This window comes from Pleurodeles waltl, chromosome 7 (genome assembly GCF_031143425.1).
Source record: "Pleurodeles waltl isolate 20211129_DDA chromosome 7, aPleWal1.hap1.20221129, whole genome shotgun sequence".
In the NCBI taxonomy this organism is placed as follows: Eukaryota; Metazoa; Chordata; class Amphibia; order Caudata; family Salamandridae; genus Pleurodeles; species Pleurodeles waltl.
This window is the reverse complement of record NC_090446.1, coordinates 795,395,834-795,408,565: the sequence shown is the minus strand read 5'-3', so window position 1 is coordinate 795,408,565 and position 12,732 is coordinate 795,395,834. Positions and strand designations below refer to the sequence as shown.

The 12,732-nt window shown below is 39.7% G+C and overlaps 1 protein-coding gene across 1 annotated transcript in view; it reads left to right on the top strand.

The window, feature by feature from the left end:
- GABRP (gamma-aminobutyric acid type A receptor subunit pi) overlaps positions 1-12,732 on the top strand; it is a 126,413-nt gene that overhangs the window by 55,456 nt on the left and 58,225 nt on the right. The window contains exon 3 of the mRNA XM_069199336.1: positions 621-715. Coding sequence (XP_069055437.1) covers positions 621-715 — 95 coding nt within the window. The remainder of the gene's footprint in view (positions 1-620; positions 716-12,732) is intronic.

The window sequence follows — 12,732 nt, the reverse complement described above, 5'->3', positions numbered from 1 at the left end:
TATGTCTTTTTGTGGATGGGCCAATATAGGAATGAGTCAGAGGGTGGATGAATGGATGCATAAGTGCAATAATGATTGACAGAGCGCGTGTATCTAGATGTCTTAATGAGTGATAAGCTCAGCAGTCATTAAGAGGCAGTTTCAGTTTTGAGCCAGAGGTACTGGCATTGCAAACCCTTGTTTTTTTTTACTAACTTGCAGTAAATAGTGAGATTGGTCATGATGTTATTGCACTTACCTACAAATCCATGAGTTTTCAGCTACTCTGCATTTTTGCTCACCCGGGTGTCTTAAATGTATACTAATTCACTACAGTTTGGGTTTTATTTATCAAACGTTTCTAAATTTAGAGACCCTACGGTAAAACACATTTTATCAATGAGTCTTATTTGTAGCTAATGGCTCTGTACGCAAGCTTTTAAAGTGTTCGTATTTCAAACAGGTCGTACGTCTCATTCACCAATTTCAGTGTCTGGCAGCCTTTTTCCCTTCACGGACTGATACAAAATGTTAATAAAATTTGCTGAATAAAGGTTGATATACAGTATTACAAATCAGATATCTACACCGCAATATGCAAAAGTCAATTTCACTATTTGTACATATGTCATGATCTTCAGGAATACATTCGCCAATGGGGATGACTTTGATGCTCTGCCAGGATTCCAGAATCTCACAAAAGGTTACAACAAGTACCTCAGACCCAACTTTGATGGTAAGTCTTTTCCTAATTTCAGCCCCTGAGGAAAGATGCTAAAATGGATAGCAGCTCAGAAATTACATTTTCCTTCACACGTGTTTTTATAAATATTTTTGCAATTTCGAAGTCTAACGATTATGTTTTACTTCAATTACAATAAATGTGGCGTCTATTATTATTATCATTGTTATGGTTGGTGTCATTGGTATAATTATCAAGTTATTATTATCAGAAGTACTACTATTGATGCACAAACAAGATGAGTATAAGCAGAGGTGGCTCCTCCGCTATGGCAGAGGAGCGTCGCCTCCCCACCAGCAGCTGCTACTGCAAAACTTTAAAAATAAAACAATAATAAACAATGTTTATTATTGTTTTATCTTTAAAGGGGCGGGTCCATGGGGGTGATGAGCAGTGAGGGAAGTGCACAGAGCATATGTGTGTTTGTCCGGCCATCTCGGGCCGGCCAAACACACATGCGCACAAGGGCTCTCTCCAAACCGGCACTGTTGTCCAGTTAGAGAGAGCAAGCCCAGGATCCCAATCTGCGTTGGAGCGCCCAGCCAGGGCACTCCAGCCAATCATAACACTGCTCTGAGCAGAGTAATGATTGGCCGCAGGGCAGGCTGGGAGTCTGTGCCTTGAGTGAGGCGGAGAGTGGCAGAGCAAACGTACGCTTAAGGTAAGTTTTTTTTTTTTTTTTATTTACCCCGCCCTACCACTATGCCAAGTCGCCAGTCGCAACTGAGTATAAGGTTCAAAATTAACCATGCAGGCTCAGCACTGATGAAACATTAAAAAAAATACAAATTGATGCAGAGCCATGATATTGCTGTCACCAATAACGGTTTTCTAGTTAATTTTCTGTACTTAGAATTTACTGCTCCGCTCCTGTAGAGCACGGACAGGCAAGCAAACGCACATTTGGTATGCATACAGATTGAGCCCAGGGATCTTTTATAGCAACGTTTACGTGCTATTGCCACATCAGGACCTTACAGCAAACCAAAACGTTTTTTATCTGTACTTCCAGTTGCTGTTAACACTATAATGTCATTGCTGTTATTGAAGTTATGTTCAAACATGTATTTGAAATCTATAGTGTTCATTGAATATTTTTCAAAATATATTATATTTCGAATAGCACACCTCAATAATTGTTCCTGTTTCTTTAATTTAAATGTCTTTGATTTACAGTTAGAGTTGGTGGAAGAAAAAATGCACACTTGACCCTAGGAATAGGGAAAAGGTAGATGAAGGAAGTTGAACGTTTTTCAATTAAGCTTTGTTGATATTTAAGACGTAGGGGCAGGCAGAACTCCAGCACATTTATTCAGTTCATTGTACAGCACATTGTCCCTGCAAAATAAACCTAACGTAGAATATAATATTTTATTGTGGAATCATGGATCTAGTAACTCTGTTTTTCAGGCTTGTTTCCATTGACATCATTATGTTTTTCCAGCATTTTTATGTGGGATATAGTTTTGCATTGTTTAAATTGATTTGTATACTGCAGTGTCACCCAGGGCATATTGGTGCCAAGAGCACTAAAAGCAAACTTACCAAGGAATCTTAGCAGAACAGAAAAGTTTTCAAGTACCTGTCAAACTGGTATAAATTTGAATGGTGGCAGAGATCCAAAGGCTATGAATTCCAGAGTTGAACTCACCATTCTTGAAGGTCGCCCATCCATCGGGCCTATTTAAGTCATGGGATTCTAGGAAGACATTGTTCTTCCAGTCAAAAGAATCTGCCTAAAAAAACTGAGTCACAACATTTGATAGAGCGAGGATTCAAATAAGATAGCAGGCTCTGTCTACATTTGGGAGTGCCTTCAACTGTACTTATTGTTTTACTTGCAATCAGTTCATGGTCAATGGGCAAAGTGGTTGAGATCGTACAGTGACCTGACTAACAGACTTTGGAGTCTTTGAATTGTATCCATGACATTGGACAGGTGCCCCAAATAGACGGTGTTACAATAATCCAAGTATGCAACCCAAAGGTCCCCACAGCAGAATAATGCATTGTTGAGGGACAGAAAATGTAACATATTGTATAAGAGTTTGTTAGAAAAACATGCAATGCAGACTTTTTGCACCTGAGCGTGAAAGATAAGCTCTTCATCACACACTATGCCCTACTGGCACAGATTATAGACTTGGGCAGTCGCCCTACATCAAGCTGACCAGCAGAACCTGTCAATTGCAACCACTAACACTTGTGTTTAGCTCCCATTCAGTGTTGGGAAGTTACTTGTGTGTCATCCAATTCTGACTATCACATACTCACCCAGTTACTAAATGCATTCGTTGAAAATTGATAACATTGGAGTAAAGGCTGAGTGTTGAAGGCCTTGAAGCTGAAGAACCACACTAATTTCCACAAAGGCAAATATAGAGATTCAACAGAACAGAAGAGGGAGGGGAGATCCGTGGACACCCATCATTTGAAGTTGTTGTCTTCTGACTTACATTGGGGCAATTAAACTATCTGTATTACTTTAGGCAGGCAAAATGGATATAATTATTTTGAAACTTGCAAAATAATTAGTATTTTGACAGCAAAATGTTTCCTTTACAGGGTCTTCCACTCTTAAGATGACTGACTGGATAATATATGGTTATCCAAACTGCTCAGTAATTTAATATGTTATCAAAGTAACTGAAACTAGTCACTTATGCACATGATGAAGAAATCAAGGGCCACATGTACAAATCTTTTTATCGCCACAAACGCAATGTACAGACCCTTTTTTGCGATTCTGTAATCTATTTACTGAATTGCAAAAATGGTTTGCGAGTCGCAATTAGGAAGGGGCGTTCCCTTTCCAATTGGGAGTCACAGTGTGATGTAGGATAGTTTTGTGACCTTGAATGCGGTCACAAAGCAATTGCAGTTAGCACCAATTTCAAATTGGTGCTAACCTATACGCAAATGGGAAGGGGTCCTGATGGGACCCCATCCCCTTTGTGAATGGTAGCGAAAATACTTTTTGAGAACAGGCAGTGGTCCCACGGACCACTGCCTGCTCTAAAAAAATTAAAAGACAACTTTTCATTTTTGTTTAAAAAACTGTTGTATTTAAAAGCAGTCACAGACATGGTGGTCTGCTGCCTCCAGCAGGCCACTATCCCTGTGAGTGCAGCCATTCCCAATAGGGGTCACAAATTACGACCTTCCTCATGAATATTATTGTTGTACATATGGTTTTGCAGCTCGCAATTTGCGACTCGCAAATGAGTCGCAAAACTCTGGGTTGTACATATGGCCCCAAATGTATAGAAATTGCATTTAAATATTGTTTCTGTATTACGTGGAAGATCTAATTTAAAAGCTCATCCTGGTAGACCAAAATCTACTGAGAGTTGTACATGAAAGAATGAAAGAGTAGTGCTCAACGATGTCTGCACATGGACTGAAACACTTCTGATACTTTTAACCTCATGATGAACAGAATACTGACGAAACAGAATGGATGCAGAATCAATACTTTATTTATGCACTTTATGCGGCATGGGTATAGCCACAGAGGCCAACAGAGCTCTTTAGACACAACATAACACAAACATGGAATACTTAGCATCAGAAACTAAATCAGAACCTAAAGTCAAACAACAAAACCATGGTAGAGCCTAACAGTGAAGGAGAAAGGTCAGAGGAAGAATTTAAAAGGAAGGATAAGACCTTTTCAATCTGGTAGAAATGTTTTCAGGCATTTCCTAAAGGTGGCATGATTCAATGTAATCTGATGTTTCAGCAACCTTTTCCATGGTCTGGAAACTGAAGAGGATAAATCTTGTTTAGTGGTCTTGCTCTTCTTTGTTTTGCCGCTCATCAGACTTCTTTCTCTTTCTGTTGTCTGTAGTTTGTCCTTGAAGTACAGGGGAAGATCGGAGTGTAGAATCTTGTGTTATGAAAGCTATTTTGAAGTTGATGTGTGTTTCTAGCGGTCACAAATACATAAGTTTCAGAATTGGAGTGATGTGGTTGTCGATTTTAGCAGTGGAAACAAGGTCCACTGCATCATGTAAAATGGCTCTGACATCTTGAGAAGGCTAGCTAGCAGAGAATTCCTCTCATCAATATTGTTAAAGACAAGAGAATGAAGAGATCCGACTTATCTGACATTAGAAGGTGGAATTGTGTTCTTCAGCAGCTGAAATTGGTATGATGCAGTTGTTGCCAAATGTATTTACATCTTCACTGAGGATGAGAAACGGATCAATGATGTAACCTAGAAATTTGACAATTAAAGCCAGGGTAACACAGATACAAGATGGCAGAGAATGTCAAGCCATTTTTAAATGGTGGCATGGAGTAGTTGGAAAAAAGAAGTCAGAATTTAGTCATGCTAAGAGTTTTAGAAAGAAAGGGAGTCATCCAGTCAGTTACCGTCTCAGGGAAGGTTCGATTTGAAGGGTCAGAAACTCTAAGATATTGCCTGTGTCATCAGCATAATGATCTTTGGAGGTGATGTGAGAGTACTAAGCCTGGTCGCACCGCACTGACCACAGATTAGGATGAAGATCTGAATGACTAAAATTGTGTTATTAGTGATCTTCCTTTCAGGAATGATATCAACTAGGGTAGCACGTTCCCTTCTATAACCATTCTAGAGGGAAGAGTGGTCAATGGTGTCAACTGCAGATTACAGAACCAACAGGACCACAAGACAAGCTTCACCTTTGTGCATTGTTTTAAGGATGTCATCTAGACAATTATGTTGTGTTTTGACTGGAAGCTAGATATGACTTTCTTAAAAAGTTATTTTTGTGTACCAATACTTCAGTAGTTGTTTCCCACAGAATTTAAATAGCTTTTCGCAAGAATGGTACATTAGTAACTGACCCGATGTTTTGGTCATCTAGGTGAAGATTTTGCTTCTTGAATGAGTGAGAGGGTAACTTAGCCAGACATAAAAGCTGAAGATAACATGCCTTCATCCAAAGTGGTTTTAGCAGGTAGGTTTGAGAAAGAGAGGAGAAATGACTTGTATCCACATCAGGACTACAGTTGTCCAATAGTTGGAATGAATAATTGTTTTACTTGGTATGAAGGGACATGTTTACATTGAGCCAGGTCTTTGTGAACATTCTGGACTTTCAATAAGAAACATTGCTGGACCTGGCCTGGCCCTTTCTGTAGGGTCACCCCAAAACCATTTGCCTTCCTCCTCTCCTTTTTGCTGAATTTGTTTTAGCTGGTATTAGGACTCTGTGCATTTTAGCACTGTTAGCCAGTGCTAAAGTGCGTGTGCTCCCTTGCCCTTAAAATGGTAATATTGGTTCATCCTCAAATGGCATATTTCATTTACTTAAAAGTCCCTTTTAAATAGGTACTACAGGTACTCAGGGCAGAGCCAGGTCAGGAAGGGCAGGATCTCTGCGCACTTCTTTTGAAGTCTCCCCCACATCAAAGGCCCAAGTGAATATAAGTACTGGACCTCAAACACCACCACTTCAGTGCCCTTCTGGACATGTGAATACTTTGCCAGGAAGAAGGACTGCTGTGCTGCTAAAGGACTGACACTCTGCTGGACTCCTGCTTCGCTGGACTCCTGCCTTGCTGTGCAGCCATGCTGGCTGCTGTTCCCCTGCATGGGTGAAAAGGACTCAACCTGCATCACTTGAACCCAAAGTCACTCCAAGGGCTGTCTGGCTTCCTGAACTGAAGTCTCGGAGACATAAAAGACGTCCAGCACACTTCTGCTGCACGTGGGCTATGCCATATGTGAGTCCACTCAGTCAAGTGATGCCATCCCAGTCCTTAGCCCTTGGAAGTGGGCCTAAGGTGCTTTCTAAGCAGTACCAACACATCCTTTGCTAAACAATGCATCCCGAGCAGAACCAACACATCTCCTTGGCTGAACGGCAAATCCTCAAGCAGAACCGACGCATTGCTGCGGTTGCATGGACTGGACCCATCACAACACACTTGCATCACCACTGTATCCCACATCTTGGGTTCAATGCATTGCCTTCAGAACTGCCACTGTGTGGCACTTTACCTGGTGCAAGCTCCTCGCATCTCCCGCTGACAGCAGGCTCATTGTCAATGCCAAAACTGTGCATCGCAGCTTCATTGCTCATCGGAACTGACACCTCGTGTCAATTGCACAATGCATCCTCAACACCGGTCTAAGCATCACAAGCCCCGTCAACAGGATCCTCAGCATCAATGCTTCAGGACCTCACATCGAAGCCTCACCCCATCTCTGAACTGGCACATCGCCTCTGCTGCGTAAAGCATCCTTGACCAGAATCCACACAATGCTCCACAACTTCGGATTACTGTACTTTTGCTCAGGGGTCCTAACAAGGTCCCTTTTGCCAGCCAGTACTCTATTGTGGTCAGACAGAACCTTTGACTTTGTCACAGTCCAGCATAACCAGCTAACCACTGCTAGTCCTTTACTCTTTGTAGTGCTATTTTCACTTTTAAAAATCTAAATCTCAAGTTCTACTTACTGGATATTTGTCATTTTGGTCTTGTTTTATTTATTAAAGTCAGATCTATTTTTCTAACGTGGTGTTGTATCTTTTTGTGTGGTGTTTTTACTGGTTTACTGCTTGATGTGTTGCACAAATACTTTACACACTGCCTCTAGGTTAAGCCTGACTGATCTGTGCCATGCTACCAAAGGATGAGCAAGATTAATTTAGGGTTTGCCTAACACTTACCCTGACTAGACATGTGGTTGTTGTTTGGCTAAGGTTCACAACCCAGTCAACTAACAACTCAGTTTCCAACAGGCACTTGACCATGTTTTTATCCCTGGCAATTGAGCTGAATCTTTCGGTCGATTGATAGGATTTAGAAAATAACTTATGGTTGAAACAGGGATTATTTGATTTCTTCACTAATCTTGTTCTTTAAGTAATTTGCTTTGGTTGGTTGGGGTCTTTAAAGTTTTCCATTTCATTTTTAAGGGGCAGGAGTGCTACAAAAGTTCTTGCCTTTCTCAGATTTTCTCCACTTTCCTTGTTGTTTTTTTTTGCCTTGAATATAGATCTCTTTCTGATGTATATTCTTAGTTAACTCAATATGAAAGTCAGCAGCTGGTCAGTGGTATGGCAGTATCCGATTTTCGAATGATAGCTCTACCTTTCTCTGAAAAATGTTTGTCAGAATTGTACTTTAGTGTTGTTTTCTATATTTTGATGGGTTTGAATTGACCTTGTTTCTGGAAGTTGTCTTTGGAGATGTGAATGAAAATGGAATGATATCAGACTAGTCAAGAATGTTTTTTCTTCCAATGTTATTAGAATGGAGTTGGCTATAATTAGATATAAGGAGCTGATTCTCTTATGTGTTGGACAGCCAAGATTCTAGGTGAAGTTGTGGCAAGCACAAATTTCCTTTAATTTAATTCTCAAGGGGTTTTTATGAATGGTCGACACTATAGTGAATTCGCCTATCAATTTATCATTGGAGAAGTGAAATTCCATCATTGAGGCTAATTCTTTAAATTGATAAATGAAAAAGGAGTTGTGACCTGGGGCCACTAAATACTCTTGAAACCTGTAGGGGGCCTAATCACAAGCTGCATTTTGTGGTATGTTTAGTAGTATCACAAAATGCTATTTTCAAACCTACATGTTGAGGTGCCATCTCCACCTCTCCTATGTTTTTCTGTTTTCTCTCCCTGAGCTGCAGATTTTCCACACACATTCATATGAATTTTAATAGTAAATGTAGGAGTGACAGGAAAATGGGGAGTACTTACTCCTAAAGGGGAGGAATGAAGTAAGGTGTAAGGCGGGAATGGTGGAGGTTATAGAGAGATTTAGGGAGGGACATGCACCCACCCACAAAAGAGTAAGCCCAAAAACTGCACTTCTAAAGTTACTACAGACAATAACGTATTCAAAACAGATGGAAATATAGTCCAGCTCAGTGCTCAGTATTCACAGGTACTGCAACACCATCCCATAGAAAATACTGGTGGTAGGGAGTTATACTAAAATCCCATATAAAAAAACGTTAAATAAAAACAAATTGTTTAAAATAGTTAGTTTAATGTAAAAATAAAAATCCAAAAGTAATAATATTTTTTTATTTTACTTTAATATATTTCAATACCCTATTTGAATTTAAAAAAAGAATATAATATGTAGTATCACAATAAAATTTAATTACTTTTAATCAATTCTGTGTATCACTTGTTATCAATGCATAATAAATAAAATGACCATTTTACGTTGGGTAGGATTAGCTTTTTTAATTTGAACTTCAGAAAAATAACTTTATTTTAACCTAATATATTAAAAATAATGGAATTTTGAATTTAAATTAAGTTATTAATGCTGTAGTATGTTGCTGTTGTACATTTAAAATAAATATATATAATTATTTACAGTAATAATTAACATAAAAATACATTTACTACATTTATCAAATTTAATAAACCTTTTAACTTTTCTGTCTTTTTTTACTTTTAAGTTTAAACTACTTTACCATAGTAAGATCTCCACCACTCTTTGTAAGAAAGAAAAGGGGCTTTGGGTCAGCCCTTGGCTTTCAAATGTTGTTCATGAACTTCAGTTGTTTGGCTTGACTGTTCTTGAGGGACATGGCATTTCTTGGGTTGTTACATTGTCCCGATTGCATTTCCTATAGGTTTTACTGAATAGGCCTTAATTAATTGTATTGTTAGAAGCAGATATAGTTTATGCTTATTTCTTGCTTTTATGTTTAAGAAGTCTATGCTGTTGATTGTTTTGGTGTGTCATCATGGCCCAGTGATGTTCACTGGTCATCCTTGTACATACATTTGTTTTACTTTGCTGATCAATCTATGAATCAGTCAATACATTTTATTTGATTATTTCACAGCAATCATAAAAACACACACAAAAATACAGTACATGCTAAAAAGAGAAAAATTAAAAAGAAGAGATATACATTTTTCAGGTTAAAAATTCATTGATTACGTAGACGAATGTCATTTTTTTTAAAACACTCCTAATCACCAAGCAGACCAAGGCACTAGGCAGCATATTTAAGCAATGAAGGTTTGTGTGATAAAAACATGAGATTTTGATATTGACAATAAGAAATTACATGTAAAATACACATAATATTTACAAAAAAGATAAAATGCATCAAAGCCTAGGTGGCATTACAATTAACCACGAGTCATACTATCCCAAGGGAATGCACAAATGGCAACTTATAGTGCCTAGCCTAAATTTAGTAAACAGGGGGGCATATTTATACTCTGTTTGCGCCGGAATTGCGTCGTTTTTTTTTACACAAATCCGACGCAGAGCTAACTCCATATTTATACTTTGGTGTTAGACCCATCTAGCGCCAAAAATCTTGGAGTTTGCGTCATTTTTTAGCGTGGACACCTACCTTGCGTTAATGATATGCAAGGTAGGCGTTCCCGTCTAAAAAATGACTCCAAGGCATGTGCGCCTTATTTAAACTCCCGTGCAAAAATGACGCACGGGAGTGGGCGGGTCAAAAAAAATGACGTCCAGCCGCTTTTGCGTCATTTTTTAACGCCTGGTCAGGGCAGGCGTTAAGGGACCTGTGGGCTCGGAAGGAGCCCAGAGGTGCCCTCCCATGCCCCCAGGGACACCCCCTGCCACCCTTGCCCACCCCAGGAGGACGCCCAAGAATGGAGGGACCCATCCCAGGGAACTTAAGGTAAGTTCAGGTAAGTAATTTTTTTTAAAAAAAATTGTGGCATATGGGGGCCTGATTTGTGCCCCCCTACATACCACTATGCCCAATGACCATGCCCAGGGGACATAAGTCCCCTGGGCATGGCCATTGGACAAGGGGGCATGACTCCTGTCTGTGCTAAGACAGGAGTCATTTCAATGGGGGTTGGGAGTCAAAAAGAATGGCGCAAATCGGGTTGAGGCCAATATTTTGCCTCAGACCTGACTTGCCACATTTTTTGACGCCCAAGCTCCATTTTCCCCTACGCCGGCGCTGCCTGATGTGGGTCATTTTTTTTTACACACACCTGTCAGCTGCGCCAGCTAACGTCATTCCATAAATAAGGCGCCCGCATGGCGCTTTGGAATGGCGTTAGCCCGCGTTAAAATTTTTGACGCACAACTGCGTTATCGCAGTTGTGCGTCAAAAAGTATAAATATGGCCCAGGGACCTTTCCCATCTATCTTTTACATAGTTAAGGTAGAGTTCTATGCCACTGTTACTTTGAATCAAAACATAATCCCTATAAGTTCATTGTCTTCTCGATTCGTATTACAAAGGGACAAGAATAGCTTTTTTACCTTTACTGTGTCTCCTTTAGCACTCCGACTTGGGGAAGTAAATAAAACCGGTGTGCCAAAGAATTCCATAATGCTCTTGATATAGCTAAGCCATTGAACCTCAAGGCCTTAATCACAAGTAAATCAATCAGTAATCACCGTATGATTCAGGTTGGCCTGTTCATTTTCCCATATGGAGAACCAGAGATGAAGTGGTGCGAGTTTAATGCAGTTCTCAACAAAAGGAAGTCCCAACTGCTCATGTGTGCAAAAGTGCAGGCTTGAAGGTAGACATCCTAGCAAACATATGTAAATTTCAAGAATGGGTAACAAAGGTTTATTTTTCACCTTTCTGGCTATCTCAAAAACAGTCCCACAGACTAATTTAGGTGTGTGCTTCTGAGTGAAATGGAAAGAAACCAAGTGCTCCATGTATTAAAGGTCACCCCCAAATACGAGAAGTCAGGAACTCTCAAAATGGGCTTTCTCTTAATGGTAATAGTTCAGATCTTAGATGGATGGTGACCGCAGACCGTAAAATAGTTTTGGAAATATTGGTCTTGTGGTCCATATTGTCCATGAAACTAACAAAACTTTCAATACAGCCGCTCAGACCAATCAGAGTATTTGCAATTAGCACCACAGCATTTGCGTAAAGGTGTACAGGACAAGCACAGACCACACCTTCAGCTGATCCTTGCCATTAGAACTCAAGAAGTCACTCAACCCCTGATTGTATAAAACAAATAAAATAGGGGAAAGGTCGCAGCTTTGATGAACCAACTAAGCTAGCTTAAAGGGAGCAGTACACTCCCCCGTTGAGCCATATCTCATCAAGGCAGTTATGCTGCTGTGTAGGGTACTCCAAAAACGTGCAAGGGCATCATGTAAAGCCATTTGTGTCAAAATAACCCATTGCTTTGATTGTTTAACATGATGAAAGGCACTACTAAGGTCCATGAAAGAGAGGTATAGAGGTCCTCTTTTAGATAGAGTATATTTTTCAATGATTAGATGAAAGTTGAAACACTGTTCTTGAGTGCCCATTCCTTCTCCATTCCGTCCATATTACACCATACCTTCCATATTTCACCACATTTATCTCTTTGTTCTCTTTCACCCAGTTCTTTATTCTATGGAGGATGATATGCCCTACAATATTAACCTCTGAATCTAATTAGGAAATTGGCCTATTGCGCTCTGGGTCTTGCCTACTGCCTTTCTTATAAATCGGTATGATGGTGGTTGACTGCCATGAGGTTTGAATGCTAGTTTTGACAGTGACATTTAGAGCTTTGGCCATAACAATCAACACTGGATGGGCTAATATTAAAAATGTCTACTGCCTCCTCCAAGGCGAAATTAATATTCAGCGGGGAGGACAAGGAATATCAGCACTAATGTTATTGCCAAACCCATTAGAGTTAAATCTCATACTGAGATTAACTTTCACAATCTTCCAGAATGCACCACAATCTCGAACTTTAAGGGCCTTCATCATATTTTGTCAACTTTCATCTTTAATTTCAGCCTTCCTTTTCCTGATGGCTAGTCTGTAGACTGCACCAATAAAGCTGTTTTGGTGTATGGGGATGCTTTTTAGGACATGGCATACCTTGTTGTTAGCTGTTCTACACTCTTTATTAAACCAGGTAGCATTGGATCCAATTTTGGAATTGAAATCCCCTCTCAGAATAACACTGAAGTCATTAAGAACAGAAAATGATGTTTCCTTTAAAATAATTAAAACATGAAATAGGGTGTTGATATATCCCTCCTTATTCTTCACATTGA